The sequence below is a fragment of the Cyprinodon tularosa genome, unplaced genomic scaffold, assembly GCF_016077235.1.
Source record: "Cyprinodon tularosa strain WSP-4 unplaced genomic scaffold, ASM1607723v1 ctg324, whole genome shotgun sequence".
Lineage (NCBI taxonomy): Eukaryota > Metazoa > Chordata > Actinopteri > Cyprinodontiformes > Cyprinodontidae > Cyprinodon > Cyprinodon tularosa.
The window spans coordinates 57760-76220 of record NW_024039035.1 but is presented as its reverse complement, the minus strand read 5'-3'; the positions used below and the strand labels follow the sequence as shown (position 1 = coordinate 76220).

Sequence of the window (18461 nt, the reverse complement as noted above, 5' to 3'; positions counted from 1 at the left end):
ATGGTGTTTAATGTGCTCATATAGTCTGTGTTGAAGTGCTTGTGCCACTCATCGCTCCCTGTCGCTTTTTTCTGTTTTTTTTTCTTTGCTTATTTGTCTCTTCAGCAAGAACATTTTCTTCTTTACCTCACCAGTAAGCCTTAAGGCTTTGTGGTTAAATACAGTCAACAAAATAGTGCCTGATTATGGAGGTGACTGGGGAGGTAGTTAACTGTAAGAAACACACTTTAGAGATCTGTTAGTTGATGTGTGTCCAGGATGGGAGCCACCTGAGCTGAAGGTTGCTGCTAATAAAGACGCACGTCTCCTCATCTGTGTTGTTGACTCCCAGATTGTTTTGACTACTCAACCGATGCAGAGTTGAGCCTCGCCATCAGTCCTCCTAGCCTCGTCCAGCACCACCTCCACGACCCTCCCAGGGAAACTGCAGCTAAAGAGGATAGAGGAGGGCGGCATCACAGCCACCACAACGGCGGCAGCAGCATCATCCCCCCCATCACACTCGAGGGTAGGGGACAGGGGAGGCCACTCTTAGGATTGAGAGTCTCAGGAAGAGTTGGCCCTCTGGATCTTCCTCCTCCTCCTAATACCCCTCCTCGGCTCAGGGCGGTTAACTATGCCTTTGCTGTTGTTGCTGCCTCCTCACTTCCCCAGAGTATACTAACTCATCCAACCTATCAGACCCTCGGTCAACCAACCTGCTACCTTACTGCTTTCTGCTGCATTTAACTGTGGAAGAGTTGCCTATTCTGGGGTTGCAGGAAGTGTTGCTACTGGCCGTTCTGCATGGGCCATCATCTTCTTCCTCATCATTCCTTCAATTTCAGACCCGTTATCACTCACTGAGCCTGCAGCTCGGCCCGATCCTCAAGGTTCTCTGATAATTGGTCCTCTTAGTAAATATTTTGTTTTCTAATCTGGCACAGAGGCGTTGACATCTTGTGTCTGTGCTTCATCTTGCTGTGTCTGAAAACACCCAAATTCATTGACCGTCAGGCCAGCAGCAGCCATCTGCTGCAGGAAGAGGAATCAGCAGCGACACTCTGCTCATCTTAACATGTCATATCTCTGATCCTCTGCTCAGTGAGTGAGAAAGAGCTCTGCATGCACTCACCTCAGTAATTTCAGCCCAAACATCAAACCTTTGCTAATGTCTTGGCCAAATCAATTAAGATCGACTAATATTTGAAAAAGATCCGCTGAATCCTCTGGCAGGAAGCTACCAACCATTTTGTCTTATCCGTTACGTGTCCATCTTCCTCCCTGGTCTCTTCTAAACCTTGAAACCTCAACCAGACCAGGAACCGACTCATTTTCTCACTCACCCCTTTGTCTGAGCGCCATCTAGTGGTTTTCCAGTGATATTTCACTGAGCTCAGTGCAGCTGTGATAAAAAAAAAAGAAAAAGTTACCAAACATCACTGCAAAAAATATAAATCTCAATAAGTTATTTTTTCTTAAAATAAGTGTGTTTTTCCTTGATTTGAGGAGATAAGTAAGACACTTTGCCAATGGAACAAGACAATTTCCTTTTAAAATAAGAAAAAACTATTTTATCGTCTTATTTCAAGTAAATATTATCTAACTATCTTATTTTAAGAGTGAAAATACTCATTCCATTGGCAAATCATCTTATTTACCTGCTCAAATTAAGGCTAAATATACTTAATTTAAGCCATTTTTTACTTCTTTCTGGATTGTTTTTGCAGTGATGCGGTTGTTTGGAAATCTGATCAGCCACAGTTTGTGTGTAATCACTGGACATTTGCTTGCTTAGAAAAAGCATCCACCGGAGTATGCATTCTATAATTTGGGGCTGCAGTGCTTTCTTGTTGGACTCAATGCACAATTTTGCACGTTTGCCGTACTTTTGTTCTCCATTATGTCATTTGTGTTTTTATTGTACGTCTGCTTATGAACAGACATTAGATTACCATGTCTTCAAAGCAAGCTTAAAGCATATTTAGGTTACTTCATCTGGTCATGAAATCGCTCAGTGAAGGGGGGCTTTGAATTTTTTTTCTCGTCTATGAACAAATTTGATCTCGTTCCTAGCTTCAGTTCTCTGCAAAGGCATTCACAACCCTGGACTGCTTTTTATATTGTGTCAAATCCTGACCACAAGCTTTAGTTTTGTTTTATTAAGAATATGAAATAAAATCCAAAGCAGCCATTTAATGGTAGGCATCACGAGAAGATAGAGTAGTTGATAAGTGGTTCGGTGAGCTTTGGTAAGATGGTTTATGAGGCATATTCAGGTGTTTGAATGATCCGCATGAAGTCAAAACCCAGAATCTGAAGCAAGACGTAAACAATGATATTGATGAATGATCTCAATCAAGTCTGAATAAGTTTTGCGGCGCCATACAGAATCACAGCAATAGATACAGAGGAACTGAATACAAATATGCACTACACTACACTCTAAAAAATCACTTTAAATGGTGATTTGTCTTTCTGGTCTATCACATAAAACCCTGATTATAAATTCATTCAGATTAATATTTTGTTTAAATAAAATAAAAGTCCAAAGGATGTGAATGTGTCTGCAGTGCACTGTAATGAATAAACTAAAAATGGTCTAAAAGAACCATGAAAAAATGATTTTTCACAGCGCTTCCTGTTTCAGGACTGATTCAACACTTGATAACGGGCTACGTTAAACATTAATACATGGTGATTATTACAAAAACCATCAGATATAACCGTCTCCATCTGAAGCCCCAGGATACCGTTGTGAGAGGGAGGGATAAACCTGAATGTTTATGGTGATCATAGAGCCTAGTTCTGCAGAAGCTGCTGCATCGGGTCAGCATGTTCTCCACACAGGGCGGGCTTGGCTCCGCCTGCCAACAACATGGATGGCGTGCTATGGGGGAAAGAAGGGACGGGTCAAGAGAGCATGCATCTTCTCCTCATGTTATCTGCATGTCAATCCAGACCCTTTTTCTTCTCAGCTTTCAGTTTCCTTTGTCCCAGTGATGCATGACAGAGAGAGAGAGAGAGACAGCCGGTCTCCTGTTTGACAGGCTTTACCCTGCATACTGCATCGCCAATAATCTGCTTGGTTTTTCCTATATATTGTTGTTTTTTTGTTTTTTTTTTTTCGTTTTCAGCATTCATTGACGGTCTGTAAAATGGATTATTTATGTTTTACTTCTTAAACATAATTTTAGACGTTTAATTTGAGTGAAACGAGAGGATATAAACTGTAGATCAGATCTGAGCTCAAACAAATATACACCACAAATAAAACAGTTAGTCCTTCTACAATGCCAGAAACTCACGTATTTAGACTGATTTATTAAAAATGATTTTAAAAACAACTGAGGAGGATATAAAATGTGCAAACTCCCCTTTTAATAAAAAAAAAAATGCTTTAACATGAGAAATAAACATTTTAAAGCAATGCTTTGCTATGCTTTTAAACCAACTATTAGCTTAATTTTAGGTCTGTTTAATATTTTTTCAGCTCTGTATACATTTGCTGCATATGGATGCTCCTGCAGGCTTCCCTTAAAAAAAAAAAAAAAAAACTCTGAGATCCCCTAAAATATAAAGGCTCACTAAACTAGAATTTGTTTCTATTCTACAAAACGACTTTGAAACCTGATCAGACATATTTTTGCTTGTTTCCTTGTCTTTACTGCCAACTCAATGGCTGCTCAAAAGGCCTCCTTTAGTCCAAAACATTGAAGGACACTAAAATTTTCAGACAGGCCAGTATCAGTGGTTAAAAGGGTGCTAAACCTAGAAATATTAGGTCTAGCGCCTCCTATGGGCTTAAAATTACACAGTGCTATTTTTACCTGTGTAAACAAAAATTTTATACATTTAAGTTTATTAATCAGGTCATGTTGTGATTGTTTAGGAGAAAAGTTGCTGTTAAAGCAGATTAAACTATTTTGATCCAACATGTTCCATAATGAGAGGTTTGAGGCTTAGACATGATAGATGGGATATATGAGACAGCAACTTGGTTGTACTCCGTTTAGCCTTTCTGTTAGCTGTTGGAGGTGTTGCTCTCGCTGAACCTCTCTGAATGTTTTGGATTCGGTCCGATTTGATTCAAAGCAGCTGAGTAATATTAATTATAAGGAACTTGGTCAAAGTGCTGTTCTAAAGGGCTGTGTATAAACCCTCAGCAGTACGTCGCTGTTAGCTTGTCGCAGGTATGATGAAGATATTTTTGATTTATGTACAGTTTTGAATCGTGGTCTGTGCTATGTAATTCCATGGCACAAGGCAAGAGGGACAATCATGAACTAGCTAGGATTGTGGGTGTCCGCGTGTGGGTTTGACGAGCTTGTTCGCTGTCTACAACCCCTCATCCAACCCCGGACAACGCACAGTTCACCCGTGAGTGTTCCTGAAAGACTGGCCATGTGTTTTGGCTTCGGGTGCAAACCAACAGACCGTCGCACAGAGCTACAAACTAGCATCCTGTATGGTGTCTGGGATAGTCTCCTAGGTGTGCCAGGTGTTTTGGCAGCACTACAGCCAGAGTGTCTGCCATGAGGTACGAAATGGGAAGTATGTATAGTGTATGTAGAGTTGACCAATAAGAAGAGAGTGTCTGTTGAAGCGGGGTGGGGGGGGGGTTAAGACAACCTGGTTACTAAGCATAAACCAGCCTTAACACAGCTATCAGGGGAGATGAGTTCACTGTTCAAAAAAAGTTCAGATTTTTTAGTTTCAGATTGATCAGCAATTTCCTAGAGAGCATCCAGTTTGGCTTTATTTACTGTATATAATCCCTAATTTTGCCCCAGTTGAAACATTTTAACTTTTTCCAATGATTTAATCTCTGATTAAGTTTGTTTTCTCAGCCAAATGAATTAGTAAATTACATTCCTGTCTTTGCATTTGATCATTAATATTAGGAGGGTTTTGACCAGTGAACAAAAAAAAAAAAAAACTATACATAATAAAAGGTGACATTGGTTGTGCTCCAATGTTATTGCTAGGCTTCTGAATTGTATAGTTATGTCCTTAATCAAAACTGTGATTATAGTAAAACTTTCAGCATTAAAGTAGAGGTCGATTAGAGACGTCTTCCTTTCCCAGCTCCTCTCACGATTCTATTTTTTCTCTCCTGTTTTCCTTTCTGCTTCTTGGCTTTTTCCCCCAGATGCTGACGGCATGAGCGGAGGCGAGGATTCCTTCAACATCAACGATCCGGACGAAGGTTTCTCCTCTGGAGCTTCCAACAGCAGCCAGCCCAGCGGCACAAAGACCGGTGGCAGCTTGGGGCAGAGGGGCAGCCTGAACAGCAGCAGCAGCAGCTTCAAGAAAGCCATCACAGCTCGGCTGTCCAGGGACAAGGAGAAGGATCGGGAGAAGGAAAGGGAGAGAGACCGGGAGGTGGAGAAACAGGTGGAACTGTGTGCGGATCAGCAGGCCGCAGGGACGAAGCCTCGCCAGAGGCAGCAGTCCCCCCCAGGAAGCATCAAGCTGGACGCTATCCACCTGAGCCCCATAAAGAAACACCTGAGCTTCCCTGCAGGGCACCCGCTGGTGCGGACTGGAAGCACCTCCTCCAGCAAATCCTTTGACTGCATGAACCTGAACTTGAACGGAGGCGAGGACGAGAGAGAGGAGGCAGCAGGAGGCTCTGACAAGGAGACAGGGCCCTTACTGGGGGGTTCCCTCCGCCATTCCACCGTCAGCCTGCAGGAGGAGCACCTCAACAGGCCGGAGGAGTCCCAGGCCCTCCTGTCTCCTGGAGCTCCTCTCACCAAGCAGTCACGCTCGCCCAGCTTCAACATGCAGATCATATCGCAGGTCTAGAGACATGTTTAGTCACAACCCAAATCAGACAGCACTCTGGTCAGTTTCTGTTAAGGCAGAGGGTAAACAAAGATCTCCAGATCTCTGGAGCTTTGTTTCTCCTCTTCCAACATCAAGAAAGTTGGTTAGTTTCTGAGAAAACATGGAAAGATGTTGACGACTTTTCAATCACTGTAACTTCACTCCCTCCAGACAAGCTGAGCATTCCACATACAAGCTATCCCCAACTGGGAGGTAATAAAAAGAAAAAATATTGCAGATGTAAAGCCTCATAATGTTTCAGATTATTTGAGTTCCTGACTGAATCAGTCAATCAGCAATAACACGTCGCTCATGGGTAGAAAAGAGGGAATCTTTCCCCCTTCTCGTCGCCCTTTCATTCCGGGGCTCTTGTGCAATCATTCTTGCTGATTTCAATCATAAATGGATTTAATGAATCTCATTTCTGTTCATTTTTTAAATCAGTTTAAACAAACACATTTTTAAGATTGTTCTTGAACCAAACTGGAATGTGGTTTTAAAAGTTGTCTTGAACTTTTAACTGGAAAAATCGGAAGAAATCATTCCTGTGCAGCTACGCAAGCAGAGACTGTAGTCTTGTGACTTCATTTTACTTTTGATCTGAATCCTGCAGGTTTTGTGTGCGACACTAAAGACAGCGACTGTATCTTTTCAGTTGGTTTTTACGGTTTCATCTGAAAGGGGCCGCTTTCCTTTCTAAGAGTTGTGGCTCATATTCCGGTTATTTGCTGCCCCCTGGAGGCTTGTAGCAGTCACTGCGTTGCATCGTCACAAGCATTATCTTTTTTTTTGTTCTACCTCATTGTGTGCTGAAATACACGTCTGCCAGTCAGATGGAGGATTTTTTTCCAATGGTTTCTCATTTCAACTAAATGTTTGTAATCATGAGGATTTTTGACTGAATATCTTTCTGTTCCAAGTTCAGCTGCAATATAGGCCAGTTATTTCAGGTGTTTCCTTTGATTATTTTATTGTAATTCCTCTTTTTTTCTTTCTCTCTTTTTTATTTTAAGTGCAATTGTTTTTTCTTTTCTTTTTTGGATCCTTGTGCATGGAGTTCTTCTCTGCTGTAAAATGCCTGCATCTGCGCACAGTGCTTCTCTAGCCTTGTGTAGTGCTTCCTGTCCAAGCGGAGTGATTTCTATTGCTTTTTCTTAACCTGCCGTCTTGTCTCTGCATGTGTATTGCCCTGCAAAGCGCCGCTGTTTCAGATGCATGAAGCAGGCCCGGCGAGCCAAACCCCAATCTTGTCCTCTTCTTAGCCAGATGTGCCATTACGCACCCTTCCCTGTGGGATATATATATATATAAATATATATATATATATATATATATATATATATATATATATATATATATATATATATATATATATATATATATATGGTGTCTTATGTAAAATGCCTGATTGTTTTCTGTTTACTGGTCTTATTTTAAAGTTTGGGTTCAGAGAGTTGACTCGGCGTGCCCCTAGATGCAGCTTCACCTTTATCCTTTTAGTTTTTTTATTGTTATATTTAGAATATCAGACATTTGTCTGTGTCTGTCATTACCAATATGGCTTTGCAAAGGTGTTTTTCGTCCTTGAGCTTTTTTTTCCCATGTTTTGTATCATTACAGACTCATTGATCTGTGTATAAAGGTGAAATGGAAGCAAAACCAAACTGTTTTCAAAAATCCTTACGGTAAAATTTCTTAAATTAGTATGAATCTGAATTTAGTCCCTGCCTTAGTTGGTACTTTTTTAATCTTGTACCATCTTGATGCTGTTAACTGTTGCAAATATGAAGATCTATGTGCATAGAAGCTACATGCATCTAAAGACTGGAAGTTTTTCGATCTTGATCGGGTAGAACAGAGAGCGTCTGTTAAGAGATGTTTTTATATCATGTGCCCCCATCCCCCATTCTAACAGATCTTCAGCTGAAGGTAATAATTTCCATAGCATGACACTGCCACCACCATGTCTCACTTTCAGGGTCATGTAGCCTCACACATTGGTTTGCACATCAGAGCACTACCTATCACAAGCTGGAAATAGGACTTTATAGGTCTAACTATGTGAAATTAATCACTAAAAGGTGCTGACAGATTCCCACACCTGAGCTGTGAATCTCTGCAGATCCGTTGTGGGAGCTTCTTGTGACAAATGTTAAACGACCTGAAGCCTTCACTGGCCAGCTTTATCCAGGTTGATATTAAATTAAATAGATTAGGCACAAATGAGCTGACAGAGTCTGAAAAACCTGTTTGGTTTTCCTTTCACTTCATGACTACTGCTCTACCTTTTGTTGATCTGTCACCTGAAATCTTTCTAATGATTAAAGTTTGTGGTTTTTTAAAAGCGAAAAAGCTCAAGGAGTGCGACGGTTCTGCAAGGAGGTGTATATCTGCTGTGTTGCGTCTCTGCAAGCTGCCGCTCAGCTCCAGACAGGTTATTGTATATAAATCTCTCACATGGACGCTCCTGGTGTGCTTGAAGCCCTCACAGCTGCTCTTCCTCTGTGTGCGCCGTTCCCCCACAGAGCGCATTCAGCTCTGGACTGTTCTTATGGAAGAACAGGACACTGTGCTTTTCTCCTGCGTCGATAAGTTGTACCCCCTCGTGGCGTGTGACCCTCCCCACATTCCCATTTCTTGCTGTATTTTCGCCGTGCGTCCAGTGGCACCTTTATGCTGTTTTTAAAAAACCGGTGATGTGTTCTCGTCTTTCAAGGAGTGCCGAGGTTTACCCACAGTCATGTCGGGGCTGTGTGTTGACTTAGAGTAACAAATATCCCTCAGTGTGTGGTGTTATTTGCATGTGATCAGGGAGGGAAATGAACACCAGCTCAGGACTGTCAATAAAATCCATAAGCTTCAATAAGTCCAGGTGCATCTCCAATAAAAACCTCCTTTCTGTGTTAAAAAAGACTATTTAGTTTATTGACCAGTCGCTATTGCTGGATGACAAAGTTCATTTTCCTCCCTGCATGTGGTAACTGTGGGCTTTGTGTTCATACAGTTAAATGCACTTTAACCCATCCACCTCTCTGAAGATAGTTATTGAGATGAAATATATAGATGTGCAAAACGTGTATACACTCAGTGCAGGGTTGTAGTCTCTTTAAAGTAGTAGTTTTATGGGATTCCTCATCGAGCGAAAGGCTATTTTGGTTTAAGTCTAAGAGTACAGTTATTTATTATATATTTTTTTGTTTCAAAACCAAAAAAAGTTAAAAATAAAAGTTGGTGGGTTTGGAAGGTCTCAGGAGTCTCTAGAAGAAAAAACAAAAAGCCACAATTAAAAAAATAAAAAGCAGCACCAAAATTTCTGTTCTTGACGTCAGAATTTATTCTATGCAACATTTTCCCCCTTTTCCTCAGTTATCCGTTATTTTTATTTATTTAAATTTTTTTTTGGTGTGTTGGCTCTCCCTGATCTGTATCATGTAAGCAAAGAAGCTATGGAGGACCATCCCTGCAGAGAGAAAGGCGCAGCCGGACGGCTGCTGGCGTGTCGGGCCTTTCAGTCTGCCTGCTGCTCTGGTCAGCGTGTAAAACGATTGGTTGTAACGGATCGTGAACAGACGCTTCGGTGAAAGCTGCTGAAACACTGTAGTAATTATGATGTAGAAATTGAGAGAAAAATGATAAGACTTATTTTGAAAAAAAATCTTGTAAATACAAAAAATGTATAAAGGTGAAAGCAAGATAAATATAAAGATAAGTCATATAGACTGAGATGAACCTGTATATTGTTGAATAAATATTGTGCTGTAAAAGAAATGTGTATGTTGGCTTTTTTTGTCAGTGGATAAAAAATTTCCCAATAACATCCATTTTAAACATTTCCAGTTTAGTTTCACTCCATTAAGGATATTTATTGTAAAAAAAAAAAAAAAAAAAAAAGAAGCATTGTCTACATTTATAGGCCCTAAAATACAGAAACATCCTGATAAATTAGAACACCACCTAAAGGTAATGTATAAAAATAAGTAAATTACACACAGAGGTTGTTTTTTTTATTTGGATGTCCATTAAAATATACTTTCAGGAAATGTTTGGTCTTTGCTCTTAAAAAAAATCTGTTTTTATAGATGTGTCTCTTTTAAGAGTTCATAAATATTTTTGAATATTTTGTGTTGATTTGGGATTTTTTATAGTTTTTGAAAAAGTTGCAAAATTAGTTTCTGTTTGGGGTATCTGTGTTTGTTCGCTTTGCATAGAGCCCAAGTTTTATCAGCGATACAAATTCTTAAAGTTCACTCTTTGATACGAAAGCAAAAATTGAGTTAGGACATGTTGCAGCAGGTCCAGGGATGAGGTTTGTTGCAGCAGTGAGTTTTGTTTACTTTGAAAAATCTGTCCCATGTCATCCTATCTAAATAGTATGGACAATTAGCAAATGGATAGTAAATAAATATAAAAAGAATTTCGACAATATTTGGGAGAAAAGAAAGGATGATCCCATGAAAAAAAGTTATGTCCTAAAAACTGGATTCAGATATAACAGAGGCAAAAAGTTTTAGAACAGGCCCCTTTTATTTAAAGTTATTTCTTGCAATTACATTAAAAGTCCAATAAACAGATTTAAAACAATTCAAAGATAAGTGTTGAACTACAAGATGTGAAAAAGTAAGGGACGATGCCATTTTGGCGCCGATACCTTGCTGTGCAGTATCAGCCAAAACCATCTGTTTGAAATTGATGTGTTTGTGTATATATGAAGAACTGCATAGCACTTGGATGTAAAATAATTGCCATCATGGCTTTGTCAAGCTGCTGCCCACCTTTGTGAAGCAGGAAAAAGACAAAAAAAAAGTGAATCCAGTAGAACTTTGTATTGTCTACCTGGAATGGGTGACAATAGTTTATTGAACATTTGGCTCTCAAAATGGCATCGGTGCCCTATTTGTTGGTACTCTCCGATACTGATAACACCATTTTAGTGCTGGATCGGAGCCATTCCCGATACTGGTATCGGTGCAACACTACCTAAAACAGAAAAATAAGAATTTTACATAAAAAACAGAAAACGATTGGGAAATACAAATTTAGTTAATTTAAAACTATCTGTATTAATAAAGGTGGTGCTACTAATTCCTCCAGGTGTTCCAACTTTACAGTTTAAAACCTATTGCATAAAGGCAGCTATTACCCTTGTGAGCATCAGTTTTCCAGTAAGGCACTGCAGAAAGTAGTCTGTTGCTAAACTATTGAAAAAGAGAGAAACAGACCATAACACTCAAAAGTGCAGCTTTTTCTTGTACAGAAGTGGCAAAGAAAAGGTGTCATTGAGCTCAATATTCTTCACCATTGAAGTGCATAGAATCGAGGGAAACTTCAGAAGCGGTCTGACCAAAAGCCATAGTTTCTAAGAGTTAACAGCTTCAGTGGTTGGCGGCTCATCAAGCTGATTAGTGGTCAAAGTAAGAAAGCCACAGGCCCATACCCAAACCGTTCCCACGGATGGTCTGGCACATTGAGGGCTGTCCCAAACGTTTTATTACTTCTTCCTACTCCTTTTCGAACATGATGGTATGTACATATGTTTTTTCATTTTCTTCTTTTTTGTTTTGTTTTATTATGACTTTATTAATTTACTTATATTTGCTTTTTATTAAATGTTCGAAATAAATGATCAATAAATTTTTTTTTAAAAAACTACGTAGTGGGTAGGGTGAGTGGACCTTCCATCCCTTAAATAGCGAGTCTGCATCAGTGCAGGCTTGCTGAAATATAGCAGCAGGTGTAACGACGACCTAATGGCGGAGGAAATACTGGTATAAAGATGTAAGTTCCTCCAGTTTGAATTATTCATTCCAAAAGGGGATCTACTCTTTCAAATTGATTTATTTGACCGTATACATTTTTTTTTAAGACGTAGGGAAGCGGCTTTTTACAACTGTTGCATTTCTAAATTCTCCCAAGTGGTGCACGATTTTACACTAGTGAATAAAGTGAATGTGATTGGTCGATTATCAAAGGGGCAGGATTCTTGTGGCGGAAGGTTCGCAAGCAAGTCTGATTGTGGCCGATGTCTCGGAAGAATCTTACTAACCAGTTAGCAACTTAGTGCTAGTAGGTTTCCAATGGGAAATTACATTGGGACCAAGTAGCACCAAATTGGTGACTTAGAAACGACACTGTGAAGGAACGCTATGGACAACGGAAACATGCAGGAAGAGGAGAGATTTGTGTCGGAGGTCGTGAATGAATCTCCTCCATCATACATTTTTTATTTAGAGGAGGAAAGGAGGGACAAGTTGTTGTGGAAGAGAATGCCAGGATGGCAGAAGCTTCGTTTGGGGTAGAAGGCTGACAGCCGTACATGTTGGAGCCCTTGCCTCGCAAAGCTGCCAGTTCTGTTAGCTCTACGCCTGCTGATGACACAGACGTCCATCCCCAGGAACACTGGGACTGAACTCAATGATAAAGTAAATGATTCTTATTTCTCAACCCTTGCATATATTAGCTGCGACATATGAATGAAGATGCTATGACTGAAAAAAATTGATTGACAGATGACCGTTGATATACGATTGGATGAATTTAGGTGTTTAGGCTGAGGTAAAACTGACTGGCCTGCATAAGATAACAAGAAAAAAAAAAGATTTTTTTTTTTAAATATACATTTTCTAAATTTTGGGACAATATAGTCTGATAAAGAGTACATTTATATACATGTTTAAGCCAGAATGATTTGACATTTAAATATGACTTTAGGAAAGAGGCACATTTTAATAGCATGTCAACCTGCGCCACAGACCTACAGTCCAGAACACGTGGCGTCACTGTTTTCCCATAGCAATGGCTGCTTTCCTTTTCTGTTGGAGGGAAGAGGCTGTCCCATTGTTGTTTATACCACCCCCTTCAACTGAGGCGCCTTTCACAGCTGTGAGTGTGATTTCATTGGGACTGACACTTGATAGTTTAGGAGTAGGGCTTATGAGGGCGGTTTGGCATTGGAACAAAGTTTAAACTGTCAAAAGACTTGAAGCTTCAGGTTAGATAGGACATGTTAAAGCAAGAAGAAATGTATTCATATGCCGTAAGATGAAAAGGCTTGTCTGGGCCATGAATAACCGCTATTGGACAACTCAGGACCGAAAGTATAGTGAAAGCAAAGCGATTTACAGGAGCTGCACATTTATAGGTGCTTCTTTACCAGTTTTGGAAAGCTAAACTCTAAAGGATATTACATTTTTGTTGTAGAAAGAATGACAATATGAGTTTATCTGTTACTTTTGCCAGAAGCGGCCCTGTTGATCAGATTAATTCTTTATTTTTAGTATGTATATTTTGGTCTATAAATTGATTTCATGGTTTCTTTTGCTATCGCTTTAGCTCAAATTAATGTCGCTAATGATTTGCAATATTTCGAAGGAGCCTTAGACTTGTACTGAGTTTGAATTGAGCGCCTATGTCCGCCAAAGGCCAGATTTGTGGGCTGATTACTTCATACGAGGCCTGTTTGGATTAGAAGATTCCTCGTCATGTGGCCGACAAATGCAGCCTTCTTTTTGCATGTTTTAAAGGACAGGTCAGATGTATGTAGTCTTGGATATCCCATGATTCATTGCGAGTCCAAGCAAGCTGGCTGCTCTGTGTTTAGAGGGAAAAGGTAAATCTCACCGAATAGTGGTGAATATTATAAGTTCAGTTTAATATGATACAAGTATGTGAATAGTTTATTTAAATGGTTATTGAGTCAGATTATGTGGCAGGTAATGTTTGGTTTATTGAAAGGTTTTATCTGTCCCTGTGTAAATGGGTTTGGTTGACATTTAAGCACAGATTCCAATATGTCTGCAGCGTGGGAACTCTAAATCTGATATTTGCAATGATGGTACTCCCGCTTAAGCCCCTGGAAAATGTTATTAGCACCCAGAACAGTAGTGAAAAGTTTGGTGTTCATTCTTTGCCTGCTTTTGTGTCAGCTGTCATGGTTGCTAGTGTGACATAGCGTACGTGCGATGAAAGTCAGAGAAGGCTAGACCTGTTTGAATCCATAGCCAAATCCTCCGGCCTCTTTATTTTCACAGACCTCGAAGGATGCACTTCAGGTAGACCGGGTCTTTGGAGGAAGCAGGTGCTGAAATCCATCACACCCTTTGTGTCAACACTTTCTCAAGACAACTCTCTAAAATAATTTACCCCCCTTCTACTGTTTAGTAGTTGTCCTGTCATTATTTTTAATATCTAACTTTACCTTGAGGGCTGAAAGTGTGAGACATTTATGTGAAATTACTCAACTTAAACTTAAATTTCCTAGCTTTTTTTTTGTACTTTATTTTTGATAAGATTTTCCAGAATACAACACCAACACAAAAAAGAGGCAATATAACCATAATAAAATGTGTTAATTAACATGTATAAATAGAGAGGAAAAAAAAAAAGGAAAATAAATAAACAAAATTACAACGAACACAGTTAAAAGCAATCGAAATAAAGAGGTCACCAAGGGAGGGGTACGAAAATACAACACGGAAAAAAATGTAATTATGAACTGTTTTTAGGTGTGTTGGTTACAGAGTATGTAGAGAGCCTTAAAGAGTTAAACAGGTTAGAGTTCCTGTGCAGAATTACCATGTCCTGCCAGACAGTACAGCACCAGACCTCTATTATCACCCCGAATGATGAGTTAATGATCCTCAACTTACTTTAGAATTCCTATAACGTAGCCATTTCAACCAATATTTATGGAATTTGTTTTCCTGGAGTCTTATGGAGAATGTAAGCCTTTCCATTAGGGATGCACGATATAATCGGCCCCCTATCGGTATCGGCCTTAAAACTGAATATCGGCCAACCCACCGATATTTAACCCGATATTTGATCAGCTTCTGAGTTTCTAAAGTCTAAAAAAAAAAAAAAAAAAATACTACTTCTTCTTTTTTCTCAAAAGCTTCTTTTTTACAGACTTAAAAACTTCTAAAGACAAGGGAAAAAATATTGATACATTAAAATATCACAATATCTCTATATGCTGATATATTGCCATTTAAAAACACCATATCAATCTCTTTTACTAATGAAATATTGCTATATGTCATCGTTATGCTACGAAATCCCCCGAAAATTCACGAAATTTTGCCATATTTTTATATGTTGATATATTGACGCGGTATCGATCTATTTTACTTACAAAATCTCACAAGAATTTGCAAAATATCATGAGAGTTTGTAACAGAATGATGAAATTTCACGAGATTTTGAAAGTAAAATAGATCGATACCGCGTTTTTAAAAATCTATTTGATATCAGCATATGAAAATATATTTGAGTATATTATTTTTCAAAGTGTCAGAAATGGATAACAAAACTGCTATTTTCAATGACTACTTATTTTTGTCCAGCTTTAACATCAGTATCGATATCGGTTATCGGCTACATGAGTTTTAAAATATCGGCATATCGGATATCGGCCAAAATCCCAATATCGTGCATCCCTAATTTCCATTTCACATATTTCTTCTGACCAGTCACACAAAGTCTGTGGGCTGCCACTAAGCCACTTTCTTGTTATTGATTTCTTTCCTGCTACCAGCAGTATTTTCAGAAGGAACTTATCTTGGGTGTTGAGTTCAGTTGGTCTTTTAAACTTGTTTTAATTTTCCCTTTTTTAAATGTAGCACTTTGTAGTAAAGTGCGTTATAAATAAAATTCATTATTATTATTATTATTATTATTATTAGTTGGTAAATTGCCTAGATATATAACTTTGAAATTGTGCTCAATTTAAACCCAAAATTACTCTTATCTCTTTGGCTACCTTTAACCAGTAGGAATGGATCAGCGGGCAATCCCAGAAAATATGAAAATGGTCAGCTATCACGTTGTTACATCGTCTCCAACAATGCCCAGATTCAGCCCTGCCGGTCGAGGAAAATGTTATTTTGGGGGTTATAAAAAAAACTTAACAATATTCTTCCATGAAAATTCCCTCCAGTATCCTGAATCAGTGGAGGTGGAAGTCATTTTGCAAATGTTTAGCCATTCATCCTCTGACAGCATTATTTTAGCCTCCCTTTCCCATGTATTTTTAATATATAATGTAGATTTTTTTTTTTTTTTCGAAGCACATGTCTGAACAGCCTCTTCTTATAGGATTTACCTTTATAAGCATCAATAAAGATACTAACGAGGTCCTGATCTTTTTTTTCCTTTAAATGTTTTATAGACTCAATATTTTTGCTCTTTAGAATGATGATTTTTATTTTGTTCCTAAAATAGCATTAAAGCCCTACATATGTTAATGTGCAGAACTCTTTTAGTATTTGATGTTGTTGTTTTACTTTGGTGCTGTGTTTAAGCACTATAGTTCCCACATTTTTACCTTGTAAATCCCAAATTTCCTAAAAAAACACCAATGTTTTATGCTCGTTTTCCCCCTATCCCCCCTATCCCTCAATGATGGTCACTATTGTATATGAATTGGGTAAAAAAAAAAGGTATATACCTGGGCATTCAGGTGTTCGTTTTTCCATTCCTGTGTTGACTTGAAGTTGTGTTCGGGTTCCAGTGAAATACAATTAAGAAGTCCACAAGCCAAGACAAGTTGACATGCATCAGAAGAGCTGAACTTTGAAAGGCTGATTGTTTCAGACGAAGCAAATGATCGTGTTTACAACAGGAGAAAAAAAGCCCTAAGGTTAAAACAGCTGCTTTTTGACAGATGGAGTTGTACCAGTAACTAAAGCTTTTCAAGGAATACTGGAAGAGGGCCAAATTTCTTATCAGGAAAATAAGTTAAATGGAAATCAACACACCCACCTGCAAAGCTGAACTTTGAGCTTGAACCCTAATGAAGAATTTATCCTGAAATCCAAACCAGATTAAACTTTATTACCTATTTTTTAACGAATTTAAAGTGTGTTTTACAATGCCAGAACATGTGTCTGTTTTCTATGAAACAACTTTTGGTCTTTTTAGGGTTTCTAAGGCAGTGACTAACTCTGAAGAATCTCTCCAGGACTAAAGGACTAATGTCCAAGCAGGATCTAGAAAAACTCATTCTTTTATTTATCTTTTGTAGAATTGATTACTGCAACCAGATCCTTATAAAGGGGCTGCTGTTGTGGAGTTGCAGTAGGATTCTCCACCACCCTGAACCATCTACAGTGGCAATACTATGCCAGGGGGCAGAAATAACCCTGGTGACATACAATAACCCACCAGTTGATTTACAGAATGCAATTTTCAGAGCTGTAAAGCAGAGATGGGTTGCACAGATAGCCAGCATTCCAATCTTTCACATCACATCAAATATTGGCCTGGAAAACCCAACACCTAAGCAGATGTTCTTTATTTTCCTCCTGCTCTCCCTAGAATCTCTTGCCAAGCAGAAAAGGAGTCAGATGCAGAATAATAAAATAGGGTAATTGAAGCACAATCTACTCTAGCACTTTTATTTTTGAAAAGTGTCTAGCGCCATATATATCCACCCCTGAAAGGCTGCATAACAGGACCCCTTCCAACTGATGAATGAGTCTTGGTGCTGAACCAGATAAGGTGACAGTGGTGAAAACTCCAGTGGGAGGAGCTGCCCCATGTTGTTGTGACTGGACCACATCCCAGCCAAAGGACGGTGGGGGAAGAGAGACCAGAAACAGGGATGCCTTATACAATATGTGAAGTAGTCTTTACCCCACCTTACAGCCATGTACCTCTCTCTTGTTACATCTTAACCACTGTGATCATTTTCTCTTTTTTTGTCTTAACCCGGCAGCGCCATTGATGGCAGCAAGGTCCCGGACACCTCGTCCCCCCATGAATGTTTTGTCTTTCTGTGTTTTTGTCTTCTTAAACTGGCTTTACCAAAGCTGAATTTCTCTCTTGGGACTCCCGACCCGAGGTCTTTCTGCATGGAGTTTGCATGTTCTCCCTGAGCATGCATGGATTCTCTCCGGGTACTCTGGCTTCCTTCCACAGTCCAAAAACATGACTGTTATGTTGTTTGGCTTCTCTAAATTCTCCTTAGTTGTGAGTTTGTGCATGAATGGTTGTTTGTCACTGTGTTGCCATGCAATGGACTGGCGACCTGTCCAGGGTGGACCCCGCCTCTCACCGATAGACAGCTGGAGATAGGCACCAGCACCCCTCGTGACCCCACTTGGTATAAAGTGTCTCAGATAATGGATGGATGTTCCAGATGACTGGATGCCCAGTTTAACAGTTATCCTGGGTGAACTTTTGCTTTTAGTATTTTTTAGCTTTCTATGGACTTTGGGTTTGTTTTATTTTTTGCAGTGATTTTATACCCGCCATGTTGGTTCCTCCATCTCAAAGGGAATGCAACATTAGATCAGAGGACCTCAGAGAGGAGCAGAGCAGCAGAGAGGGGCTGACATATTGGACATACTTTGCACCCTGATTCTTAATAAACTGTATAATGCTTTGCCTAAATCAGGGCTCCTAACTGACATCTACTCCTCAGCAAAACAGAAATCGAGACCTTGTCGGAACTCCTCATTAAAATATTGATGTGAAAATGTGTCAGTATGTTTTTTCTAACCAAGCTTGTTGGTTTAGTGTCATGGAAGTAAAGAGCAGTGATTGGAGAAAATAGAGATAATGATGATGATGATGATGATGATGTAATCTGTTGCTGATGCTTGTTTAAGAAGCCTGTGGGAGTACTGAGGTCTTCATTTGCAAATCACTGT

General features: G+C 39.3%; 1 protein-coding gene across 12 annotated transcripts in view; it reads left to right on the top strand.

Moving 5' to 3' along the window:
* Window positions 1-9575, top strand: part of LOC119788727 (protein FAM126B-like) — a 60208-nt gene extending 50633 nt beyond the window's left edge. For 11 of the 12 annotated variants that reach the window (XM_038293337.1, XM_038293336.1, XM_038293328.1 and 8 more), the window contains 2 exons: window positions 332-508; window positions 5132-9575. In XM_038293337.1, coding sequence (XP_038149265.1) covers window positions 332-508; window positions 5132-5790 — 836 coding nt within the window. In that variant the 3' untranslated portion in view covers window positions 5791-9575. The remainder of the gene's footprint in view (window positions 1-331; window positions 509-5131) is intronic. The other variant, XM_038293338.1, reaches the window with a different exon arrangement.
* The last annotated feature ends 8886 nt before the right edge of the window (window positions 9576-18461 follow it).